Source organism: Mixophyes fleayi, chromosome 4, assembly GCF_038048845.1.
Source record: "Mixophyes fleayi isolate aMixFle1 chromosome 4, aMixFle1.hap1, whole genome shotgun sequence".
Lineage (NCBI taxonomy): Eukaryota > Metazoa > Chordata > Amphibia > Anura > Limnodynastidae > Mixophyes > Mixophyes fleayi.
The window spans coordinates 95,143,793-95,166,554 of NC_134405.1; the positions used below are offsets into that span (position 1 = coordinate 95,143,793).

Below are 22,762 nucleotides of genomic sequence, written 5' to 3' on the forward strand. Positions count from 1 at the left end.
TGAAGAAACTGGGACTGGTTAAAAAACTTGAAATACTAAAATATCAATAGCATATACAGCTCAAATATAAAACAATACAACAATCCATACAAATATGTAAATATAAAACCAACGAGACCAGTCTCCATGGTCAACTGTAGTGATATATTTTGGATTTGTGCCCAAATCTATTGGCTACTATTGGAGTTAGAACTAATACTGCCAGTTATTTTAAACAGCGGATCTGTCTATTAGACTAAGGGCTGTTTATCACATTGACTTCAGATGCACAGAGACCTGTCTCATTATTATATTTACATATTTCTATGGTTTATTCTATTACTTGTTTTATATTTGAGCTATATATGCTACTACTTTAGTACTAAATTTTCAAGTTTTTTAACCATTCTGTTTTTTCAAATCTTGTCTGCCATAGGATAGTTCATCATAATTGACATTACACTTATTTTTTGGCTTATTATATCATGTGCTGTTATTCTTTTGGATATACCAAGTGGGTTTGGCATCAACCTCTAGTTGGTTACAGCTGCTAATTACTTTTCTGTGCATAGTTTTTTCAGCGCAGGACACAATCCTTGTTTTGCCTGCCAGAGAAGTGTGATTTGTCACTCCACAGAACACGTTTCCACTGCTCCAGTCCAGTCAGTGTATTTTACACCACTCCATCCGACGCTTGGCAATGACGTTGTGAGGCTTACATGCAGCTCTTCAGACATGGAAACCCATTCCATTAAGCTCCCACTGCAGTTTTTGTGCTTACATTAATGCCAGTGTAAGTTCAGAACTCTTCAGCTATTGAATCAGCAGGACGTTGGCGACTTCTATGCACCATGTGCCTTAGCAGTCATTAACCCCGCTGTGATTTTATATGGTCTTCCACTTCATAGCAGAGTTGCTGTTGTTCCTAAAAGCTTCAACTTTCTAATATCACTTAGTTGACCATGGAATATCCAGCAGGGATGAAATTTCACAAGCCGTCTTATTGCAAAGGTGGCATCCTATCACAGTACCATGCTTGAAGTCACTGAGCTCTTCAGAACAACCCATTTTGTATCACAAATGTTTGCAAATGGAAACTGCATGGATAGGTGCTTGATTTAATATACCTCTGGAAAGGGGTCAAATTGAAACACCTCAATTCAATAACAGGTGTGGCCAAATACTTTTGTCCATATATGCACACACACACAGTGGTCGAAGTGGGCTGGTGTACAGTAGTATGTCATACCACCACTACTCCTGTCTTCATAGTAAAACTATCAAATTCCATTCACTTACATTCCCATTACATATGTCATACCTCCACTTCTAAATTTTCACTTCGACCAGTGTGTGTGTGTGCGCGCATATATATTATATACTTGCTTACTTGACACAACAGATGAGTCAAGTATTTCAGAAATTATAGTTTATTGTTACAAAAGTACCTTATTAAAATTATTTCATATACATGATATCTACATTAACTTTGTATTGTAAAAAAAACAAAAGAAAAACATGCACAACTGACATAACACATTTAATTTCATACATTTTTACATAAATACTTCCTGTTGATATATTTACACCTGTTCAGACTACTGTGCTCTGTGTCTGCCAATTTCTGTCATTTTGTTTTTAATACAAAGTGAAGCTCTTCAAAAAGGGGAGTGAAGGTAGGAAATTTGTAGCACACAGCAAGATGTTATTTCTCATTGTGCAGCATATACAACCTTCTATTGCATACAATATAAAGTGTACCACCTTCTATTTTCAGTAACACAAAAGAAATTTCTCAAGGATACATCCTCTTGTCATAACTGCCGTGTTCACAGGATTAGATCATAAACAAAGCATCCTCCACATAAATGATCAGTAACCAGGTACAGGTTGAGCATCACTTGTTATTCAGTCTGTTGTCTTTTATATTTAAACATCTGAAATTCCTAAACAGAACATCAACTTTCAACAGTTATTTCTAAACTGGTCTGACTAAAATAAATAAGGGATTAGGACATTGAGCAGTATCCAATTAAACACTCCTCCTTAAATGCCTTTGAGCAAACATTCTTACATTGTATTATAACAGTGGCAGCCAGCTCTGTAATAAGAACTGATATAATACACTGTAACAAATGTATGTCATGTTATGAGCTTTTTGCGCGTATATGTTCGGCTGATGGTACGCCTTGGGGCAGTAGTGCTAAAAGGAGAGTCATCCAGATTAGAAGTGTGAAATGCTGGTCTTTTCATCTCTGGTGTACCATGTTCAGACCCCCCATCTGGAATACAGAAAGAAAATAAAGGTGAAACAATGTTTAATGTGCAATATTGGATGGTCTTTAAAACAGAGCACTATTTTGCAAACATGAGGTTGTAAAAGCCAAAATGTCAACTCAACAAACAAGGAGGGTTTTGCAAAAACAACAAAACCTGTATATACTAGCCAACTGGGACAGAGTTTACTATGTTATTCTATGCCATTGGATCACCCTCTAGCTTAATATTTTCCTGTACATGGAGTGGGCTTGAGTGTGTAATGAGTAAATTACAGCCAATGCCCTCTCTATCTGTACTTGTATTCTCGAAACCTATGTATGTAAGTATACACACAAACATATGCATACACACACACACACACACATATATGTGTGTAATATATATATATATATATATATATATATATATATATATATATATATATATATATATATAAATTATACACACACATATATATATATATATATATATATATATATATATATATATATATATAATGTGTGTGCGTGTATAATATATATATATATATATATATATATATATATATATATATATATATATATATATATATATATATATATATATATATAATACACACACACATTGTACACACACACACACACACACACACACACACACTTCGTATCGCAGAAACCATATATTGCAGTAACTTTACCTGAAATTGTAATTATACCAACATTAGTGACCAATGTAAAATTTTGTAATTTTACCACTGTTCAAGACTAGCTTTCAAGAGATCAGAATATGTACACATTATATGAGTATATGTATCAGATGTGTATTTTCTTACAGCTATATATTAGTGCTATATAGGTGGATAGACATGATATATCGAAATATTTTAAATGCCAAGCTGTGAAATATTAAAGAAAAGCAAGTAATACCATAAACTGTCTGACTTATATTAGACAATCATATCTTCACCTATCTGCTAAGACTTATCCGTTTCCCAATTGCCCTATAAAACTGGGTACACACTACACTGTTTTCATCCAATAATCGGCTCAATCAGCCGACATACGACCGCTCGTTCAAAAGTCAGGTCAGTGTGTGCAGTGACACGATGGTCGAAAGTCTGCCCAAATGGACGATTATCTCCTCATTTGGTTGGTCGCACTGTTTAATATTTTCGGTCCAATCTCGTTTACGCTGTGTAGTGTGTATAAACTTCTGACCGATCCACAACAGTGAGTACGAAATTACAGTCATTGCTCACGATAACATGGCTGTAAAAAGTCGCTAAAGGGACGTCCGCTCTTCCCTTTACCGTCCTAAACAAGGCTAGTGTGTATGCAGTCCATGGACCAAGTGATTGGACCATCGATCGCATGTAAAATCACTCAGCATAAAAAGTTGGTCGAAATTGCTGTAGTGTGTACCCAGCTTAAGCCTGGTGATCTTATCTTGTAGATTGCCTTATGGAAACAGAATATTCAGTACTGCTCAGGACTTGTTGGAGAGAGGATCTTTAAAACATATGGTTTGAGTTCTAGTTGTCTTTTTTGTGTGCAGTTAAGAAACCAAAAAGTATTTGTGCACATCACACTATTTTAATACATTTGTGTGTCATACAATATTAACTCAAGATTCATAAAGAGCTGTCTTCACCTTCTATCTTTCTCTTGATTGATGGCGTTTTCCCCTTAAACAGCATTGGCGACTGAGTGAGTGATAACAGACCACTTGCAGACAAAGAACTTTTCAGTACCTTATTAGGTGGGGTCAATCCTGATAAGACAAAACAAATCATTCATTTGTATACGTTCCAATTGCAGACATAATGCACAGTAGACAGATAGCTAGTCACCCATTAGTTACCTGAAATATTAAAGACTTCATCTTCACAGGAACTTTGTTGTGAGGAATTCAAGTTGGAGGACGGACTTGACGAGACTACGCATTCTTCCATGCCCTCATGTGCACTACTCAACTTGTATGACCTTTTAAAACTGGGCTGAGTTTCTTTAGTGGGGGACAAAAGGTCAAAGCATCGTTTTCTACATTTAACTGCCATAGCGCCAATTTCACGTTTACTTTCCAATTCTATGACTGGAGAGTGCTCAAGAAGTTTGGAAACCACCCCATCTAATATTAAGTCCCCCAAAGGCGATGCCTTATTAACAACTTCTTCTAGAGATCCTTCGTCAGTTGATGGTGCACTATTTGTGTAGTCCTGCTTCTTCTCTCCTCTTGGAACATTCGCATTTACAGCAGTTGCTTTCTTTTTCCTTGGCCAGTTATTAATGACATCACTGCCATTTTTATCTTTGTATTTTGGTGATGGCGTCCAAGGACTTGCAGCATCTGCCTGTATTGGGGAAGCAGTATTAGAAGAGCACCTGTTTGGTGTGTAAGATTGGCAGATAAAGGTCTGCATTTTTCCAGGTGTGTTATGGGATGATCGCAGGTAAGGAGAAACACAAGATTCCAACTTCATCACATGCTTATTGCACCATGTCTCACCAAAAGGGCTTTCATCTCCTTTTTTATTGAGGGAAAGAGTTGGAGATTCATCAATTCTTGTTTGGGAACCCCTATCAATGGTAAGGTTGGAATCTGTTCTTTTAAAACGAAGTTTAGGCAACCCTGAATCCTGCATCTCAAGTTGAACTTCATAAACTGGAGGTGGGTTAATTTTCTTCTGACTTTTTGGAGTTGAGAATGTAGCAGGAATTTGTGGAGTTCCAAGCCGTGCAGCAGCTTCTCGCTGTCGCCTGTCAACAGTACATCGTAAACCATAAGGAGAGGTGCACTGCACATTTCCCACATCCCTCGGTGTGGATGAGAATTGGTTCATTAAATCGGTGTCAGTAGACTTTCGCTTAATCAACAATTTCATCTTCAGATCAGAGGTTTCTGTTGGCACAACTTTGGCTTCGGATATATCAATACTTTCATCTGTTTGAGAAGTAATGGCAAAAGATCCTGAATCTTCTGAACTCTCCAAAGAGGACACATCCAACCTTTCACACAAAACAATAAGCTCACCTCTACTGTTGTGGGAGAGAACTTTGGATGCTGAAGAGCCATTTACACCTGGAGATAAAACCTCCCCAGAAACTTGTATATTTTTGGGCAACATGGGTACAGAGCCCGCAACCAGATTTTTAGCAACACCTACTTCTTCAGTCAGGTGACTGGTGTCTTTTGAATATGGAAGCAATTTGTGTTTCTCTGCAATCACCTGAGAACAGTCAGGTTTAATATCCTCCACCTGGGATTTTCTAGGAGTTCGAAGTATTGGTTGACATAATGGCATTGAAAACATTCCCAGAGTAGATGTTTTCGTGGATGGAGAGGTATTTGGTGAAATAGAACAAACTTCAGCTGCATGTTTTCTAGGAGAGCAGAAGGTTTCCTTTTTAGGAGTACATTCTGTTGCACAAGATAACACAGAGAGCTTCCTCTCAACACTTTTTTTTGGTGTGGGTGTATGGGAGATAGACTTCTGCGGCGTTCGAAGGTGGCACCTTGTTGGGGTAACACATTCTGTATTTGGACTTTGTAACCGAGGGGATTTTCTTGGGGTGCGTGAAAGTTGTGGTCTTTGCCATGCAGTAGCATTAGTGTTTAAAACTTTCTTGGGTGTTTTCTGTGGACTTTTCAACATTTGATCGTGTGATATTTCTGCTCTTTCCTTTTGGGGAGTAAACGGCTGTCTTAGCGTCTTTAATGGAGACATAACACACAAACCAGGAAAGCCACTCTTGTTAGGCGTTACTTGAGCTAATCTCTCACTTCTTCGGTCACAAGATTTAATGGGAGACTTTTCCTCCATTTTAGATGTTGAGAAATATTTCCCCAAGTTTTTAGCAGCACTTTTCGTCTCCAGTGGACTTTTGGAAGGGGTCTTTAGTATTTTGGGAGTTCGAACTGGTGTACGTGGTGCAGAAGGGGATTTTCCAGACATCCTGTTCTTTTCCAGTAGTTCCTCACAACTTTGAATTGATTTCTGAGGAGTTTTCTTTGGAGTCTGCCTTTGGGATTTTCCTGGCATCTACCAAAGTAACAAGTACATATGTAAGTACCATGAAAGTTAATTTAGAATTCCCACAATGTCTTTATAAATAAAACACAGTCTAAATTACCTGATAAGTAACCGGCTCAGTTTCATTTAAGAGCCTTCTTCTCGCCCTTCGTGTTGAAGGACTATTCATCAGCTGAACCTCTCTAAACAACAGTGTTTTAGGGGTTTTTGGCTCAGAGCAGGGTGCACTGCCTAAAAACACAAAAGGTTACATCATTTAATTACACATTTTAAAGCTCTGTGTTTGTATTTAGTTTCCTAAAAACATTATCTGTAAAGAGGTTTGATGTGTTCTATTGATACCACAGAAAAAGAAAGACCAAATTTCACCAACAAAAAAACCATGTGGAAGTATTGTACCTTTCTCATCACCACAAGGCAGCTGCTGGATGACTGAGTGGACCCTGTCCAGATTACGTGATTTTGGCTGGGAAGCGTAAAAAGAAGAGTTTCTCCTTGTAAAGGACAGTTGCTTAATACGGGGACTTCTTCGTAAATCAAGTTCTGAAATGAAGAAAAGAAATGTTTCCCATACTCCTAATAAAGACATATATATCTCTTATTAACCTAACAGATATGTAGGATTGGATTTTTCAAATAAATTAGGTGAACTTAAAAAAAATAAATGAATTAAAATAAAAATAAAAACTACTGAGTTGGGAAAATGCGTCTCATAGGTACTGCCATGGGAGGAACATTAACTTAGCCTTTTAAAATGACACAGATATCACTAAATGGGGAGACCAAAGCTTGACGCATCTCCTCGTGGAGGACTATTTAGTAATAGTTAATTCAATTTTCTTGTTTTTGCAGATATAAAATATAGAGTGAGCCAGACACCATTGATTATTTCTCCTTCAATAAGAAGGGAGATACTACAACAGTAGAAACAATTGTGTCTTTATAATCTGCACCAGGTGATATTTACCAAAAGTGCAATCTAGGGTAAGTTTCAAAGAAGGAAACTTATGCCTAAATCTTTACTTAATGGACAAAAGAGTAAAATATCAAAAATATTTCTTTATGAACGTAAAAAGACTCATGCTTCCCCATTTACTGAGAAAGAAAATTCTATGTCAACAATATAAATGCTATTTTCTCACAAAACATTGTGTGACTCTGGTACATGGAAACATTCAAGCACCATCAGTGGTTGAGATAAGCGGAGTCCGATGTCAACAATTGGTTCATTTTCCTAGATCTATCTGTTTACATTTCCATTAAAAAGTTGGAATAGCATGAAGTTTATAAAATTCTGAAGGGGGTAGGGGGAATATACATAACCACATGGCCCTAAAGGGTCATGCACATCCCCCTGCAATTACCGCCAAATTAAAATTTTAGCGATAATGTGTGCTACAGGGTGTAATTCCTAAGGAAGAGTGTAGATAATGAGAAAAATGGAAGAGAGTAACAAGCTCAGAGTTACGTCTAGAGACAATAGCGAAGAAAAAAGTGAGGAAGCATAGGGGAATCACACTAAAGGGCTAATAAGGAGCACTTTGTAGAACATTCAGACTTAAATTAAGGTCCCACAGAGCAACACGAGTGGGAAAGTATGATCAAATTTGGTGCATTCCTTGCAAATAAAGACTATATAAAGAAATATAGCTAGTAGGCACTGAAAAAGCAGAGCGGGTATAAACCTGCAACCATGTGGGAAGTTCAAGACCAGTCCTGAATTGATAGAAGTAGACAGGAGAGATGGAAAATCTCTAGTGGGTAACCACGGTCTTCACAGAAGACAATGTACCTTTCAAACCCTTTGGTAGCCACGGCAAAATTAAGGTTTCGGCTCTCTGAACATAATCTAAATCAGTGTTTGCAGGAGAATAAAAAAAAAAAAGTCGGCTTCAAGAGAAGGCAAAATGAAACGGGATTTCAGGAAAAAGAACACATCATGGCCAAATACAGGTGGGCCAGATCAGCACATTATAACAATTTGGGTAACAAACCTGGCGTGATGATCAAAGCCAAAACCTCCTTCAAATCTTACCTTCTGAAGAATTTTGGGGATAAGAAGTAAAAAAAAAAAAAAAAGGTAACGAACTGAAATGGCCATGGAGCTATCTGCGCGTATTGCTCAGGATCAGATAAATGGCTCAGAGTTTCAAGATGTTTATATGTGAAGAGGACTGATGAAAAGACCATATATCCCTTGGACGTGTTGGCAAAGTTATGGCGTTAAGAATGGCATCACTAGTGACTACCTGACTAAAAAGAGTTTCCTTTCCACCACCAGATGAGATGGATCCATGCACTACTCCTTTAAAGGAGGTAACCAGCCTGGGTGATAGTTGGATTGGACTTGAAAGGTACTTGATAGATCTGTTCCACAAGTATGTTCTGAAGGGGGCATATGTGCAACTGTAAACTTTCAAGTGGAGACCACTTCTACTCTCATGCAGTGCTTGCTGGTTGTGCATGAGTTGGTCAAGAAGGGCAAGTGAATTTTATCCAAGGTAAAGGAATATCCTGTTGCACCGTATCAAACAGGACACCCAGGAACAACATGGAGGTAACTTGGGCCTGTTTATAAAACAGCTTGGGCCAGTTTCTAATACACCCTATTTTTCAGAGACCAAACTGTTAACAAAAGATATTAGAGAGGATTTTTATACTTATACGATAAATCCATTTCTGATTCCATCTGGGGGACGCTGCTACCATGGGTTGTATGAGGGAAGCGAGTTGGCATTTAACTAGTCAACTTGTTTAATGTATCAATGCTGACAGACCCCTCCCCTCTGCAATCCCCTGCAGCTCTTCAGTTTAATTATAAAGCCCCAAGAAAGATAAGCCAAACAACCAAAGAACAGCCGAAGAGCAGAACGGAGGGAACACAGTGTCCACCAGATGGAATTAGCGAAACGGATTTATCCCAAGTATAAAAATCCTCTTTTCTCTTTCATCCTATCTGGAGGACACTGCTACACCATGGGGACATTCTAAAGCCCTAAGGGTGGGACCGCTGTGACAGCCCGGCACGAAGAGCACTACGGCCAAGATTGGGGTCTGTAGACGCAAAGACATGGAATTGCTAGAATTTTGCAAAAGTATGGACCGAGGACCAGGTGGCTGCTCTGCAAGGTTGGTTCGCTGAGGCACTAATTCTTGCTGCCCAAGATGTTCAAAATGAGGACCCTTAAGTATATCGAGTAGCAGGTTGAGATCCCATGGTGCTATAGGCAGGGCATAAGGCGGCTGGATATGCAAGGCTCCCTGTAGAAACGTCCTAATATTCGGCATGTCCGCCAATTGAAGATGTAAGAAAACCGAAAGGGCTGATATTTGTACTTTTAAAGGAGCCCAATCGGAGACCTGCATCTAGGAGGAATGCCAGAAACCGGGAAAGACGAAAGGACAATGTATGACAAAGATATCCCAACCAGAAGTCCCAGGGCATTGTCATGACTTTGACCACTTTGACCACTACTGCCAGGGTGTCCCTTGCCCTTGTGCAGAATCTTGGGATCTTCCTGTTGTGCCTCGACGCTACAGGTCCAGGAGACCCCATTTCCGGATCAGCGAATGGAAGACCTCCGGATGGAGTGACCACTCACCCCGGCATTACGGCTTAGATAATCTGCTTCCCAGTTCTGGATGCCTGGGATGAATAGCGTTGAGATTGTGGGAACAATCTGTTCCGCCCAGGCGAAGATCTGTGCTGCCATTGCCATTGCTCCTGCACTTCTGGTTCATCCCTGTCTGTTGATATAAGTAGCATGGCCTTTAACTCCAGAATATGGATAGACAGGGAAGACTCCCGAGTCGACCAAAGGCCTTGAAGCCGTAAGTGAAGTCCCACAGCCCCCCAGCCGTCTGTGGTCACAATGATCCAGGACCACTGGGCAAACGACCTGCCTACCGCCAGGTGATCCTGGACCAACCACCACTGAAGAGACACCCTCGTTTTGGAAGACAAGCAGATCCTCTGCCGTTCCAACTGCAGATGGGAACCTGACCACTTCGTCAAGAGGTCCCACTGAAAGCAGGTGATGTGGCCTTGATGAGGGGGTTGTCTAAATATGGTATTATTTTGACCGCTCTTAAATGAAGACATGCTGCCATTACGGACATGATTTCTCTGAAGACTCTGGGCGCTGTGGAAAGGCCGAAGGGTAGTGGGTAAACCCACTGCAAATCTGAGAAGTGACTGGTGGCCCTCCCAAATGAAGGTAAGTGTCTTTTATATTTATTGAGGCTAAAAATTAGTCTGCCTCCAGTCCATTGATTTCTGATTGGAGGGACTCTATGCAAAATTTGTCCACTCTTAGGTGTATATTTAAACTCTTTAAATTTAAAATGGGTTGGAATGATCCATCCGGCTTCGGGACCAGAAACGGGTCTTTTTTGGTTGTCTGGTATCGTGCAAATGACTCCTGCAGAAAGAAGAGAAGCGACACAAAGCCGCATCACCTGTCTTCTTTCTGGATCGCGGGGTAAAGATGTTGCAAAGAAGCGACGTGGGGCTGGACCTGACCGGTCTATCATGTACCCTCTTGTCATGATCCCGTGAATCCAAAGGTCTTCAGAGGACGTTATCCACTGTTCCCTGAACAGACTAGTTAAGTGCCAACTCCACACTCCCCTCATACAACCCCATGGTAGCAGTGTCCCCCAGATAGGATGAAAGGAAATACCAGTTATTAGACTGGACCTTCTCCAAAACCTTGTTCAAAATGTCTGACAAAAATTAAAGGCAGTTACCACAAGTGGGACCCAGACAAAAGGTTAAGATTAATTACCTCTTATGCCTGCAACATTTGCCAAAGAGGACATCTCTGAAGGGCTATTACAGCCTCCCACTGAGGCAAAGCACTGTCCATTGTGTCACATAATGAAACGGCAATCTAACAAAAGTATAACTACTGGCAGTGAAAAAAAAAAAAAAAAGAGTCAACAAATAAAGCCTGCTCAAAATGTGGAAGGACAAAAGGCCTAATGGATAAGTGCCAATACACTTTCCATGTGTAGACTGAATCAATGCTGCACAGGAAAGCCAAGGAAAAAACACCCATGGCATACAGAGAATAAGCAAAAATAGAATAAGCTTGGAAGGAGCAGGGGGTTGAAGGTCCTTTGTTGCTGCAGGTGAAGTGTGCCTCTGCTTCTCTATCATGTCAATGATGAAGAGACCAGGAAGGTGTATACAGGAAAATCAAGGGCATCTTTATGTGCACTAAATGTCTCAAATCACTGGACTTTATGGCAACAAGAGCTTAACACGTACCTCCCCAACAGACCCCAAAAGGAGCGAAGCGTACGTGAAAACAGACAGAGCTATACACAAAAGCGAGCGTTTTTGGGGCAGATTGGGGCGTATTTTGTCCCGACCATGCATGTCTACAGTAAAAGTTGTGAGATTTACTTGCCACTAGCAATTGTGGTGAAGTTCCACAAGCTCCTGTAACCTGGAGATGGAACTCAGCACTTGCCAATCTGCTTAGGTCCAAACTAATAGCTGCAACCTTTCAAAGGTTGAAGACAGTTCTGGCCCAGCCCTATGAGGCGACTAGTACTGCAAGGAAAACAACTCCCGAGTCAGCTATCCCAGAAATGTGCTGCATGGGGCGACACTTGGGAGTGTGAGGGAAAGACAGGGATGACCTACTTCATAAGATGGATATTGGTCACTGTACCAAAGAGAAACATCAGCTATTTATAAAGCGCTACTAATTGCCCAGCACTGTACCGAGAACTTGCTCACATCGGTCCTTGCCCCCATTGGAGCTTACAGTCTAAAACCCATAGCGCGCGCGCACACGCGCACACACACACACACACACACACACACACACACACACGTCAATTTGATAGCAGCCAATTAACTTGCTAGTATTTTTTTTTGGAAACAGTCCGAGCACTCAATAGTTGCCTGGTGGTAAATGCTTCATGGTACTTCTCCAGTGGAGTAATAAAGGCGGTTAAGAGAGCATTCCATGTAAGGAGTGGATTTACGGAGGGAAAGACTGCTGATAAGACTCCCCCAGCCGAAGCAGAATAAGCTGAAGGTCCTCAAAACCTCTTATTCAAGGGATACAGCGCCTGGGAGATAAACTGTGGCCCTCTTAAATAATCTAGAGACTGGGAATTCCCCTGTTTCCATAACTCAAGGTCAGTCTAAAGATGGGATACAAGGCTCTAAAATACTGTAAAACAGATCCACATTAACGTATTAATACATTGCCCTGACATTAGCCCCACTAAAGACCAGATCTGAAGGGAGGAAAACTGGCTTTAGGTTTCCCTTTTTAGAAAAATGCACAAGCTACTTCTGGCTCTTATGGTCCCCAATGTTCAGAATCAAAAGCACCACCTTGATAAACTTGTTCACTGAAGAGTAATTCTATTGACATGGTGCAGCTAAATTATATTTGGCCCAATCTTTGCCACTCTCAGTGCGGTCCTAGTCCTCTACTGAGGGATTACTATATTTTATTTATAAGGCGCCACAAAGGGTTCATAGTGTTGTACACGTGTGACATACAAGAAAACAGTAATCATAACAGTACATTTGAGCAGATTAACAACTGCATGGATGCAAACAGAACAAATTGCCAGCACACAGAAGAGTCTATATCAGATGCAACAAAGGACAGCATCAAACAGGACAAAGGACAAAAAGTAGAATGAAGGTGGACAAACAAACATGACATAAGATAAAAGGACCCTGTCCATGATCTTACATTCTAGTGGGGGGGAGACATTAGGGACAGATAGGACAGTAAAGTTTGCGGTATGGACCAGGTGATGAGAGATTGTGGAGACTTGTGAGCGAAATAGAGGAATGCAATGTTGGAGCATGTTAAGGTACTAAGCAAACTATCACGATGCTGTGATGGCAGGGGGTACAAAGGGAGTCCAGACATAATTGTGGAGGTAGGAGTCAGCATGATGAGGTCAACGCATTGCCTTGGGGTCATTCTGATAGAAGGCCCACGACTCCTAGTAGGCTCCAACAGACCACTTGGTGATAGTATTGTGTCAGGGGTTTAGAGGAAATCCAGGAAGAGAGGTAGACGTCATAATGTCTTGCTGTGGCCTACATGTACTTGTAACTTAAGGGCTTATGAACACCTGAATGTTGCCCAAATGCAGCAAACATGGAGGCTTGGATAAACATTAGTGGCAACAGCTTTCCATTTGATCAGAAAGGCGTGTTAGGCTATTGCCAGGATTTTGTCTCCCTTGGTACAGCAGGCTGCGGCAGTGATGGTGACCATGGACAGGAGTCCAGCTGGCGAAACTTGCCATCAGGATATTGCTGTCAGGAACAGTTGTTTTCAAAAGGTCTGACATGGACAGCAGCTAGGCCAAGTGGTTGGCTGTGTGAAGTAGGGTTTCATGCTCCCAAAGAACAGGGGTGCTTTAAGGGAGGAGGCGATGGTAGGCCTCCGGGTCCTTGTTGCTGGCAGCCCAGTAAAGAGTGGAAAGGGACCTCATACAGAGCTCCATGGGAGTATTTGAAGGTTCCTCACCAGATTAGAGGAGTAATGTGAAAAGAGCCATGATGATCATTGATTTGAGAAGCATGATTTTGGAGCGAAATTCAGACACATCTGACCACTGTGATGCCCTTTCAGAGATATCGGCTACTGACTTCTCTGAAAAACTCCATGAGAGTGCGCACTTCCACTTCGAACAGTGAGTCCTGGAGACCCTCAACCACTTTGGACAGGTCCACAACAGTCGGAATCAGGGAGCACCAGGATGGATAAATTCGCTGCAATGTTTGTAAGACAGGATATATAGTCCAAAGACGAAGCCTACGATAAAGACGAAGCCTACGATAAAGACGAAGCCTACGATAAAGACGAAGCCTACGATAAAGACGAAGCCTACGATAAAGACGAAGCCTACGATAAAGACGAAGCCTACGATAAAGACGAAGCCTACGATAAAGACGAAGCCTACGATAAAGACGAAGCCTACGATAAAGACGAAGCCTACGATAAAGACGAAGCCTACGATAAAGACGAAGCCTACGATAAAGACGAAGCCTACGATAAAGACGAAGCCTACGATAAAGATCAGGGAAAGAATAGATGGAGGAAAAAAAAAAAGAGACACTTATAATATAGAGCTTGTCCGAGGAGAGAATGAGGCAGTGGCAGGTCAGAGGCTGAAGTCAGTGAGGTGGCTGTCCCTCAGTATGCAGGCTAAGCATGATCAGCAAGTTAAACCTAAACTTTAAACAAAGTCACAACACTGTACTCAGGGTGTTAAGGCAACAAAATATGTAAGCCCCCCCCCCCCCATCTAGGAATTGCACTTCACATATAATTTGGCGGGACATATTTGGAAACGTTTTCACATACACCAGTAATGAACAGATACATTGAACACAATCACGCTACAGTGTTATCTCAGGTTCGTAAGTCAATAGATAAGAATGAATATTTACCTCTTATATCCTTTTCTGGAGATTCTTCAACAACACTGATACTAGATGTAGACTCACTGTGCCTGAAGAAGCAAATAGTGATCATTATGTAACAACAAGGTTACTCTGTTTCATTCTATTTCTAGATCCCCTTATTGCATTGTAATATAAAGGTAAAACAGTCAGTTTGGACAATCTATTTATAACGAATGGCTTAGCAGATGTTATAAGCCTAGTTAATAAGTGCACAGTGTGAGGAGTACACAATATAAAACAAGTATTGTTGTTCCAGGCCAATACATAAAACCATCACCATCCAAATCACTCACCGGCCTTTAATTTGCTTATGAAGCAGTCTGTTCGCTAACTGTTTGTGTGTGGGGGTCTCGGTCACTTTCTTTGTCAACAGCTTGTAGTGATCTAAGATAAAGGAAACAAACAAATAAAATCACATTATAATGTTGGAGTCTAAAACAAAAACATGTGACTAGACAATACCACAATTAATAAAATGTGTAACGTAAAGAAGGGTGATCATTTCCTACATTTTACTTTTGTTGTCGCTCATTACCAGGTCACTACTTTTAGCATTCCCATGTTCTGCACTGTAATACCTAGCATGCACATGTCACTGTCCTACTCTTCCTGGATAACACACTGGGACATCTAAAGATATATGTACTATATATATTTACGTATGTGGACATTGTTAACAATCATGTAATCCTCAAAAAGTCAAACTATAATTTCATGTGACCAACACATAAAACTTATTGTCATTGCTAATTTTAAAAAAACAAACAAAAAAAAAAAAAACCCAGAACAAAAAAAAAAACAAAAAAAAAAGATAATTAAAAAGCCCTACATGAAGAAGTCATATGTGAAAAAGTATACCCAGTGGTTCAGTAGCTTATGAACCACTCTTGGCAACAATGACTTAGTAATTTTCTGTGCGAGTTTATCACTCTTATATTCTATTTAAGGAATTTTGGCCCACTACAAAATTGTTTCAGCTAATTAGATGCTTGAAGGGCATTTATTTACGCACAACTCTCTTAAGGACCCACCACATCACTGCACTGGAGTTGAGGTTTGGACTTCGACTTCCAAAAACATGATTGTGTACAACTAAATGGCTGAAAAAGAAAACAAACTACTATAAAGTAAATGTGCCCATTTGTGATGCACATGCAGTCCTACCTATCGTTACATGTACATCAGAACGGTTTCATGAAACGAACACTCAAAACTTAGAGGGACACCAAAAGAGCTGAACAAATTTCAGGGTAGTAAAATGCAACAAATCTTTAACTAGACAGATGCCGTAAGTATTACAATGGTTTACATATGACAACATATTGCCTTACAATGTGCTTTGGAAGGTGAAACTGTATATTTGGGGAGCGATCTATAAGAAGTGGCATGATATACATCAGAAGCAGACTAAAAACAGAAAATACTAGCGTAAATAATCATAATGTGTTACCTTTAGTTCCATCATGAGTCTTGCTACGCTTATGTTTCAGGTTCTCCACAGCAGATACAGACTGGGTCCTTGGCATCTTGCTGCCTTTCCTTGTGGGAGATTGGTTCTCTTGGACAAATAAATTTCTCCTCACTTTTGTTGCTATTTAAAAATAAAAAAAAATAAATAAAAAAATGTATGAAAATAAATAATTAAAAAAATAAATAAAACATACGAGTCAGTAAGAATGAACCGCGAGAGGGATGAAGGCAGACTAGAGGAACCGTAGCTGTAGTGGCAGACACCTTAAGTCGCCTCATTACAGACACATCCCTGCACAGAATCCATGCAAACAAGAAAACAGCATGGAATTAAAGCAGAATCACCTACAGATATCATCATTGTTACATTCTGCAAGAACACATTGATTTTTTTCCCCCCTAAGCTGTTATGGTCTTTTTAAGAGGAATGTGAAAACAGGAGGCACATAATTTTCAAAGGCAAAGAACATTGTTTCCCAAAAGGGCATATACCAAGTGTTTGGCCATGGATAAGAAATATTAATCCACTATCAACCAGAACTTCCTGTTTTAGTATATTTTTTTTGCTTCAGACAATTGCTGAATGTGTAAAACTTATATATGCTACCAGAATATGGTAGTAGACACCACTTTGAACTTCCTTGTTGAATATGTAAGGTGCCCAAGTAGTGTGCCTTCATCTGCATTACTCTATTCTACTACTCTTTAACTCTTGACTTTCTTCTTTCTTGTCGTCAAGTCTTAATTTACCTTTAGAAAGGCAATACTTGAACCCTTTATTCCCTTTCACATAGAAAGCACCTGTTAAACGAGAACAGATAAGCTCCAAGAACCAGAAGGGATCTCTTGGAAAACGTATTATCAGTTCTCCCCAAAAAAAAAAAAAAGGCTCAATGGGTCTGTTATAATACAGCCAGAGAGAAAGGTAAAACCGAAGAGTTGTTAAAGTAAAAATAAGCAAACGCACAAAGCACCAGTCTAGCATCAACTGGAGGGGTTACTCATTTTCAGTTTATAAAATACTGAAATGAACATTTTCTGTCCTTCCTTCTCTAAGATTGAGGAAGATTGCCCAAATTCTACTCTAGCGTAAATCCTGGTGCCAAAGTCGTGAAACAGATAGGAAAAAAAAGGACGGTATTCAATATTATGAAAAATGTATATGCTTACGGCACCATATTATATTTATATATTTTAAGACCAAAACATTAGGTCACCAGATAATTCTTAATGTATCGCTTAGAAATTGTAAACATAAGCAGGATGTGCTACTGTACACATTACCAAGAACTGCGTGCACTAGATATTTAACTGCAAAAGCGTTAGCTAAGGGTCAATGGTTTATAAAACAATGCCTGTACAGGAAATGATTCCATACCTTCAGCATCTTTCTGTGGCTGTGCTTGCAGAGGTAACTTTAATTTCTCAACCATAACAACCAGATTAGTGTTTGAGCTCTCCTAAAATGAAAACAAATGCAAGAAATTTGCTTTAAATATTTAAACACAATTTTCTAAATATTGGGAATTGTTAAACCAGTCATTATCTAGGGAGAAACATGAATCTTCTAAATCATTTTCATTGGACTAAAAGCATAGACATAGGAACCAAGCTAATATCTTTGGTAAGTTTCAGTAGGATTCTGAGAAACAAAATCTTTGTTTTTATACAAGCGAATGAAAGGACTCAAAAACACAACATAGGTGAAAATAAATATGCATGAAATACGTGCGATTGTGCTGATGTGTCCATGTAAAAGTATGATTTTAATATGTGCATCTTAAAAACAAAAAGCACATTTCACATTACATGATAGGAACACTCATAATTTACTAAATATACGTATTGATGAAGTTGAGAAAATGATCTGACTTATAATTTTATAATCTCATAATTTTTTTTAATATATATAAACCAGTGCAATAAAAATAAAACAATGGCTGACTATAAATTAAGAGTAATTTATATAAACTGGTGCACAGCTAGATGTGCACAGAATGAGGTGCAATTCACACCCGACTTTCATTTTCTAAATTGTACATGGTGAAATTAGATTGGTTGCTGCGTCTTTGCACCAGTTTTATTAAACACCTTTTTTTTTTTTTTTTTTAATTGGCACCTTCCCAAATAATTTAATAGGCCCTTAACGCATTTAGTTTTGAGTGCAAGTCACAGCTACTTACAGAACCTTCCTGCTAAAGAAAGCAACCGTGGAAGACAAAATATTCAAAATGGACTATACTGATTAATCGTTTAGGCAGTGGCCACAATTGCTGAATGTGGAAGTCACTCTCTGGCATGATACGCATTCATTTTTTTAAAAAACAAAACAAACCCCATTTTCTGTGTAATTACATATAATACGCTCACAAACACACAATATTTCTATGGCATAATGTGAATAAACACTGCACATACATACAATATTAGGATCTGCAGCTCTTACCCTATTCATTTGTTTCTTTGGCACTTCAATCTGCCTCATAGTTTGTGATGCCTCCGTTATACTCCTGTGTCTTGCTACAGTACTTGTCCTTTGGAAAGAGACATGCAAGCTAAACCAGTTACCATGCTTATCAAATGTTGCCATGGTAGTTATATAATAAACAGAGAAAACAAACAAAAAACAAAGTTATACAGCATAAAACAGAAACCAACCTCCTTTTTTTGGCTGATCTAGTCCGAAGCTCTTCTAGTTGATCTTCCTCATTAGTTATCTGAGGCAGACTTGGAACCCTGGAAATGGATGGTTGAGAATACATGGGAGTTTTTCCTTCCTGCACCAGGTATTCCTCTCCATCAGCAGGTAGTACCAAGGCCAGTTCCTTAGGGATCTGTGTCCCAAGACTAAAATATATGTCTGCAAGGACTCTGGGTATACTTCCTATATACCTGCAAGATGAATAAAAAAAAATAAAAATTGTTCAAGATAGGAGGTGGTATCAGGAGCCCAATTAAAAGGCTAAATTCACTCCCAAAATAATATTGCCTAATTAAAGTCATTACTGCATGTTGGCTACGAGAAATCAAATCTGCCTGAAATCACCTGTCTAAATCCCAGACTCAGGAATGGGCACTTAAATAGTTAATTTAACTGTTGACATAAACTTCTCCCCTCTGCAACCCCTAGCTCCTCAGTGTAATGCAAAAGGGAGGAAACGCAGTGTCCCCCAAATGGAATTGCAGAAATGTCTAAAAATCCTCTTCTCTTTCATCCAATCTGGAGGGACACTGCAAAGCAGTTCTTCGAAGGAAGGGAACGCTCGGCAACCCAGCACGCAAAATCTTGGGGCCAAAACTCGTGTCAGAAGACGAATAAACATTAAATGATAAAAACAGGTAAAACCGTGGACAGAGGACCAGTTGGCGACCCAGCATAGGTGATCTGCGGAAGCCCGTTATGCACAGCCCAAGATACCTCCACAGATCTAGTGGGATGACAAGGGATATAGGAATGTAGAGGGAGGCGCCCCCCACTACCACAGCCACAAAGTGTCAGGCTGTAGGTCTGTCTGGGGCTTTAGGCGCTGGACACCTTGCAGCAAAGGATAATATGCCCCTGTGAGAGTGACCAAAGAACACAACATAGAGAGATAGGTGCTCTTATCATATGTCAGACTATAGTTTGTATCATCCAGCTCCAGACCAAAACACAGTTTGCATAGGGAAGCAAAGACTCCAAAGACTTTTTGAGTCCTGCATAAGCGTACCAGGAATGCAGGCATAGAGTCCTGCTGGTTGCGACGGCTGATGACGAGACGGAGGAAGGAATAAAGGCTGTGTTCTGAGCCGCCTCAGATACCCTGAGGCTTCCTTCAGGTGCAGTGACAGTGGAAGTAAATAGACCCTCCATGACGGCTGCTCTGACCAGGTCGCCATTGCTCTAGTGATGGAAGACTGCATGCCCCATAAGGGATGGGCTTGCTGCCACAAATGTATTTCAAGAAGCCTTCCAGCTTAGTCTGTGTCATCCTTAATGTGTGCAGAGCAGCACACATTAACCCGGCACAAAGTAAATAAAAGTTAAAAGAAGGTAATATAAATAGCTGCAGAGCAGCCCAAATTAAGCCCAACTCCTTGGGCACTGAGGAGCTACAGGGGTTGCAGAAGGGAGGATCTGTCAACCATTATATTATCTATTTAAGTGCCAACTCCTGAGTCCCCTCATACAACCCATGTTAGCGGGGTCCCCCAAATTGGATGGAAGAGAAAACATTTGCATTTCACAGCAACAAAGACGTCTTCCTGTTTGTAATATTAGGGCAGCCAACATCTTTTACCATGAAATACAAGCTGAAGGCAGAACAGGTTGCACTCCGCGCTACAAACTAAAACAAATGCAGTGTAAAAGGTCTCAAGTTCTATTTAAGGAAAAATATTGAGAAAATGAATCTTCTGTATAAGCAGACAACTCACATATTAGGTTCAGTGACTAAAACAAATTGGTTCCCCTGTGCAATAATAACAACCTTTGCTAAAAATGTATACTGTACAATATATATTGTATTTATACGTGTGTGGTAACATCCAAGAAGAACAGTGTTTAAAAAATAGATAATCACATGAAGGACAACTTTCCATTTTCCAAGCCATTATTATGTAAAAGCAACTTAACGCAAGGCTACACTTGTGATGTCATGTAACAAATTACATGAGAAAACTACATGCAACTACCAATGTCACACACAAACCTTTTTTGTGGTCACCTGTGGTCTACACATTCAAAAATATAAATCGGTCACATACAATTATGATACACCTTCACTGGACTACTGCATGACAGTCCAGTAATCAGCTGCATGTCTGGCTGGCGACATATAGTACCAGTGCAGCCAAGTCCTGTGACTTAATGTGATTTGTTGTGCAACTAGTCATAAGTCTAGCCCTAGCTTTAGGTAAATAAAAGTAAAACAATGAACTATAGAGTAGTAAAAAAAAAAAAAAGCAAAAAACATACTCTGCCAGGACATCTGCCAGAAATGTTGTCAAGAATGATGGATCTTCTGTTAGAGAAATAATTCGTAGCATGTCAGTTATCTGTAAAAAAAAACCCCATAATTGTTCACATTAAAAATGCACAGTAAGTGGAATAAAGTAATATTTTTTTCATAAGTGATATCATTCACACATAAGTATTTATGTAAAACTACAGAAATTAAGGTACTGGATAATGAAAAACATGTATGAGACATGGATATTTGGATCACCCAACAGTCAGTTACCTCTTCAACAACTTGTTCAATTTCATCCTCATTACTTTGTATTGAAGTACACTGTACGCACATTTCCAGTCTTATGAAAGCTTGAAGCTGGCATCTGGAACAATAGGTTTGATTACATTAATAACGAACATGCACTTACATTTACATGGAATATAGAGCAACACACAATCTACTTACTCTCTGAGTTTAGCCAATTTGTTGGGGTTTTGTCCATAAAGTTGCCGGATTATTTTACTGGTCTTCAGCAGAAGCCTGATTTTTTCCATGCAGTCAGCCTATAGAGAATAAGATGAAAACTGCATATAACTCTGCTGAGGTGGTCAGATGGAAGAGACAAAGACAAGATGTGATTTTTACCTCCATTTGCTTACTACTGACTGACTTCAAGTAGGCCTTAATGGTAGTGAATGTATTCCTGGCACATGACAGCAAGGAATCATCTTCTCCAGACATGGTTTTATCATACTCCGCTATTAAAAAGGACACCAACTCCTCTCCAGACTTGAAACCTAAAAAATAATTTGTACTTTTATGGTAATATCGATTTACACATATGGGAAAACTAAAACATTAAAACGTAGTTATAATCTAAAAAATACATTTGAAAATTAAGATTAAGAGGAAGCAACTGGGTCATTCCACATCAAATTAACACAATTTTAGAAATAAATTCTACCTTACATTCTCTAATTTTAATTAAATTTGGTATAATAACCCCCCCTCCCCCATATCGCTCCCTTTCCCCCGCCACCTGCTCCCACCTCTTCAACCTCTCCCTCTCCACCGGCATCTTCCCCTCCTCCTTCAAACACGCTCTCTTGTATCCCCCATTCTTAAGAAACCTCATCTCGACCCCACCTCTCTCTCCAACTATCGCCCCATCTCTCTTCTCCCTTTTGCCTCCAAAATACTTGAGGCTCGTCTGCAGCCGCCTCTCCACCTACCTCTCTGATCACTCCCTCCTCGATCCTCTCCAATCTGGCTTCCGCCCCCTCCACTCCACCGAAACTGCCGTGGCCATAGTCACCAACGATCTCCTCTGCCAAAGCTAGGGGCCACTTCTCCCTTCTCATTCTCTTGGATCTCTCAGCGGCCTTCGACACCGTTGACCACCCGCTCTTGCTCCACACCCTTCAATCCTTTGGACTCTCCGGCTCCGCCCTGTCCTGGTTCACCTCTTACCTTGCTGACCGTACCTTCTCCACCTCCGGATCTATCTCCCCCACCCCCTCCTCCCTTCCAGTAGGGGTTCCCCAAGGCTCTGTTCTCGGACCCCTACTGTTCTCCCTTTACACCTCTTCCCTCGGTGAACTCATCAGCTCCTTTGGTCTCAAGTACCAC

At 40.0% G+C, this 22,762-nt stretch overlaps 1 protein-coding gene across 1 annotated transcript in view; it reads right to left on the minus strand.

The window, feature by feature from the left end:
* Nucleotides 1-1,393: 1,393 nt before the first annotated feature.
* The window catches only part of TICRR (TOPBP1 interacting checkpoint and replication regulator), a 36,183-nt gene continuing 14,814 nt past the window's right edge, over nt 1,394-22,762 (minus strand). The window contains exons 8-22 of the mRNA XM_075207770.1: nt 21,779-21,930; nt 21,599-21,696; nt 21,422-21,515; nt 21,157-21,236; nt 18,858-19,091; nt 18,646-18,733; nt 17,578-17,659; nt 16,180-16,320; nt 15,023-15,113; nt 14,715-14,776; nt 6,668-6,811; nt 6,369-6,499; nt 4,099-6,277; nt 3,889-4,008; nt 1,394-2,261 (exon numbers count right to left, since the gene is read on the minus strand). Coding sequence (XP_075063871.1) covers nt 2,122-2,261; nt 3,889-4,008; nt 4,099-6,277; nt 6,369-6,499; nt 6,668-6,811; nt 14,715-14,776; nt 15,023-15,113; nt 16,180-16,320; nt 17,578-17,659; nt 18,646-18,733; nt 18,858-19,091; nt 21,157-21,236; nt 21,422-21,515; nt 21,599-21,696; nt 21,779-21,930 — 3,836 coding nt within the window. The 3' untranslated portion in view covers nt 1,394-2,121. The remainder of the gene's footprint in view (nt 2,262-3,888; nt 4,009-4,098; nt 6,278-6,368; nt 6,500-6,667; nt 6,812-14,714; nt 14,777-15,022; nt 15,114-16,179; nt 16,321-17,577; nt 17,660-18,645; nt 18,734-18,857; nt 19,092-21,156; nt 21,237-21,421; nt 21,516-21,598; nt 21,697-21,778; nt 21,931-22,762) is intronic.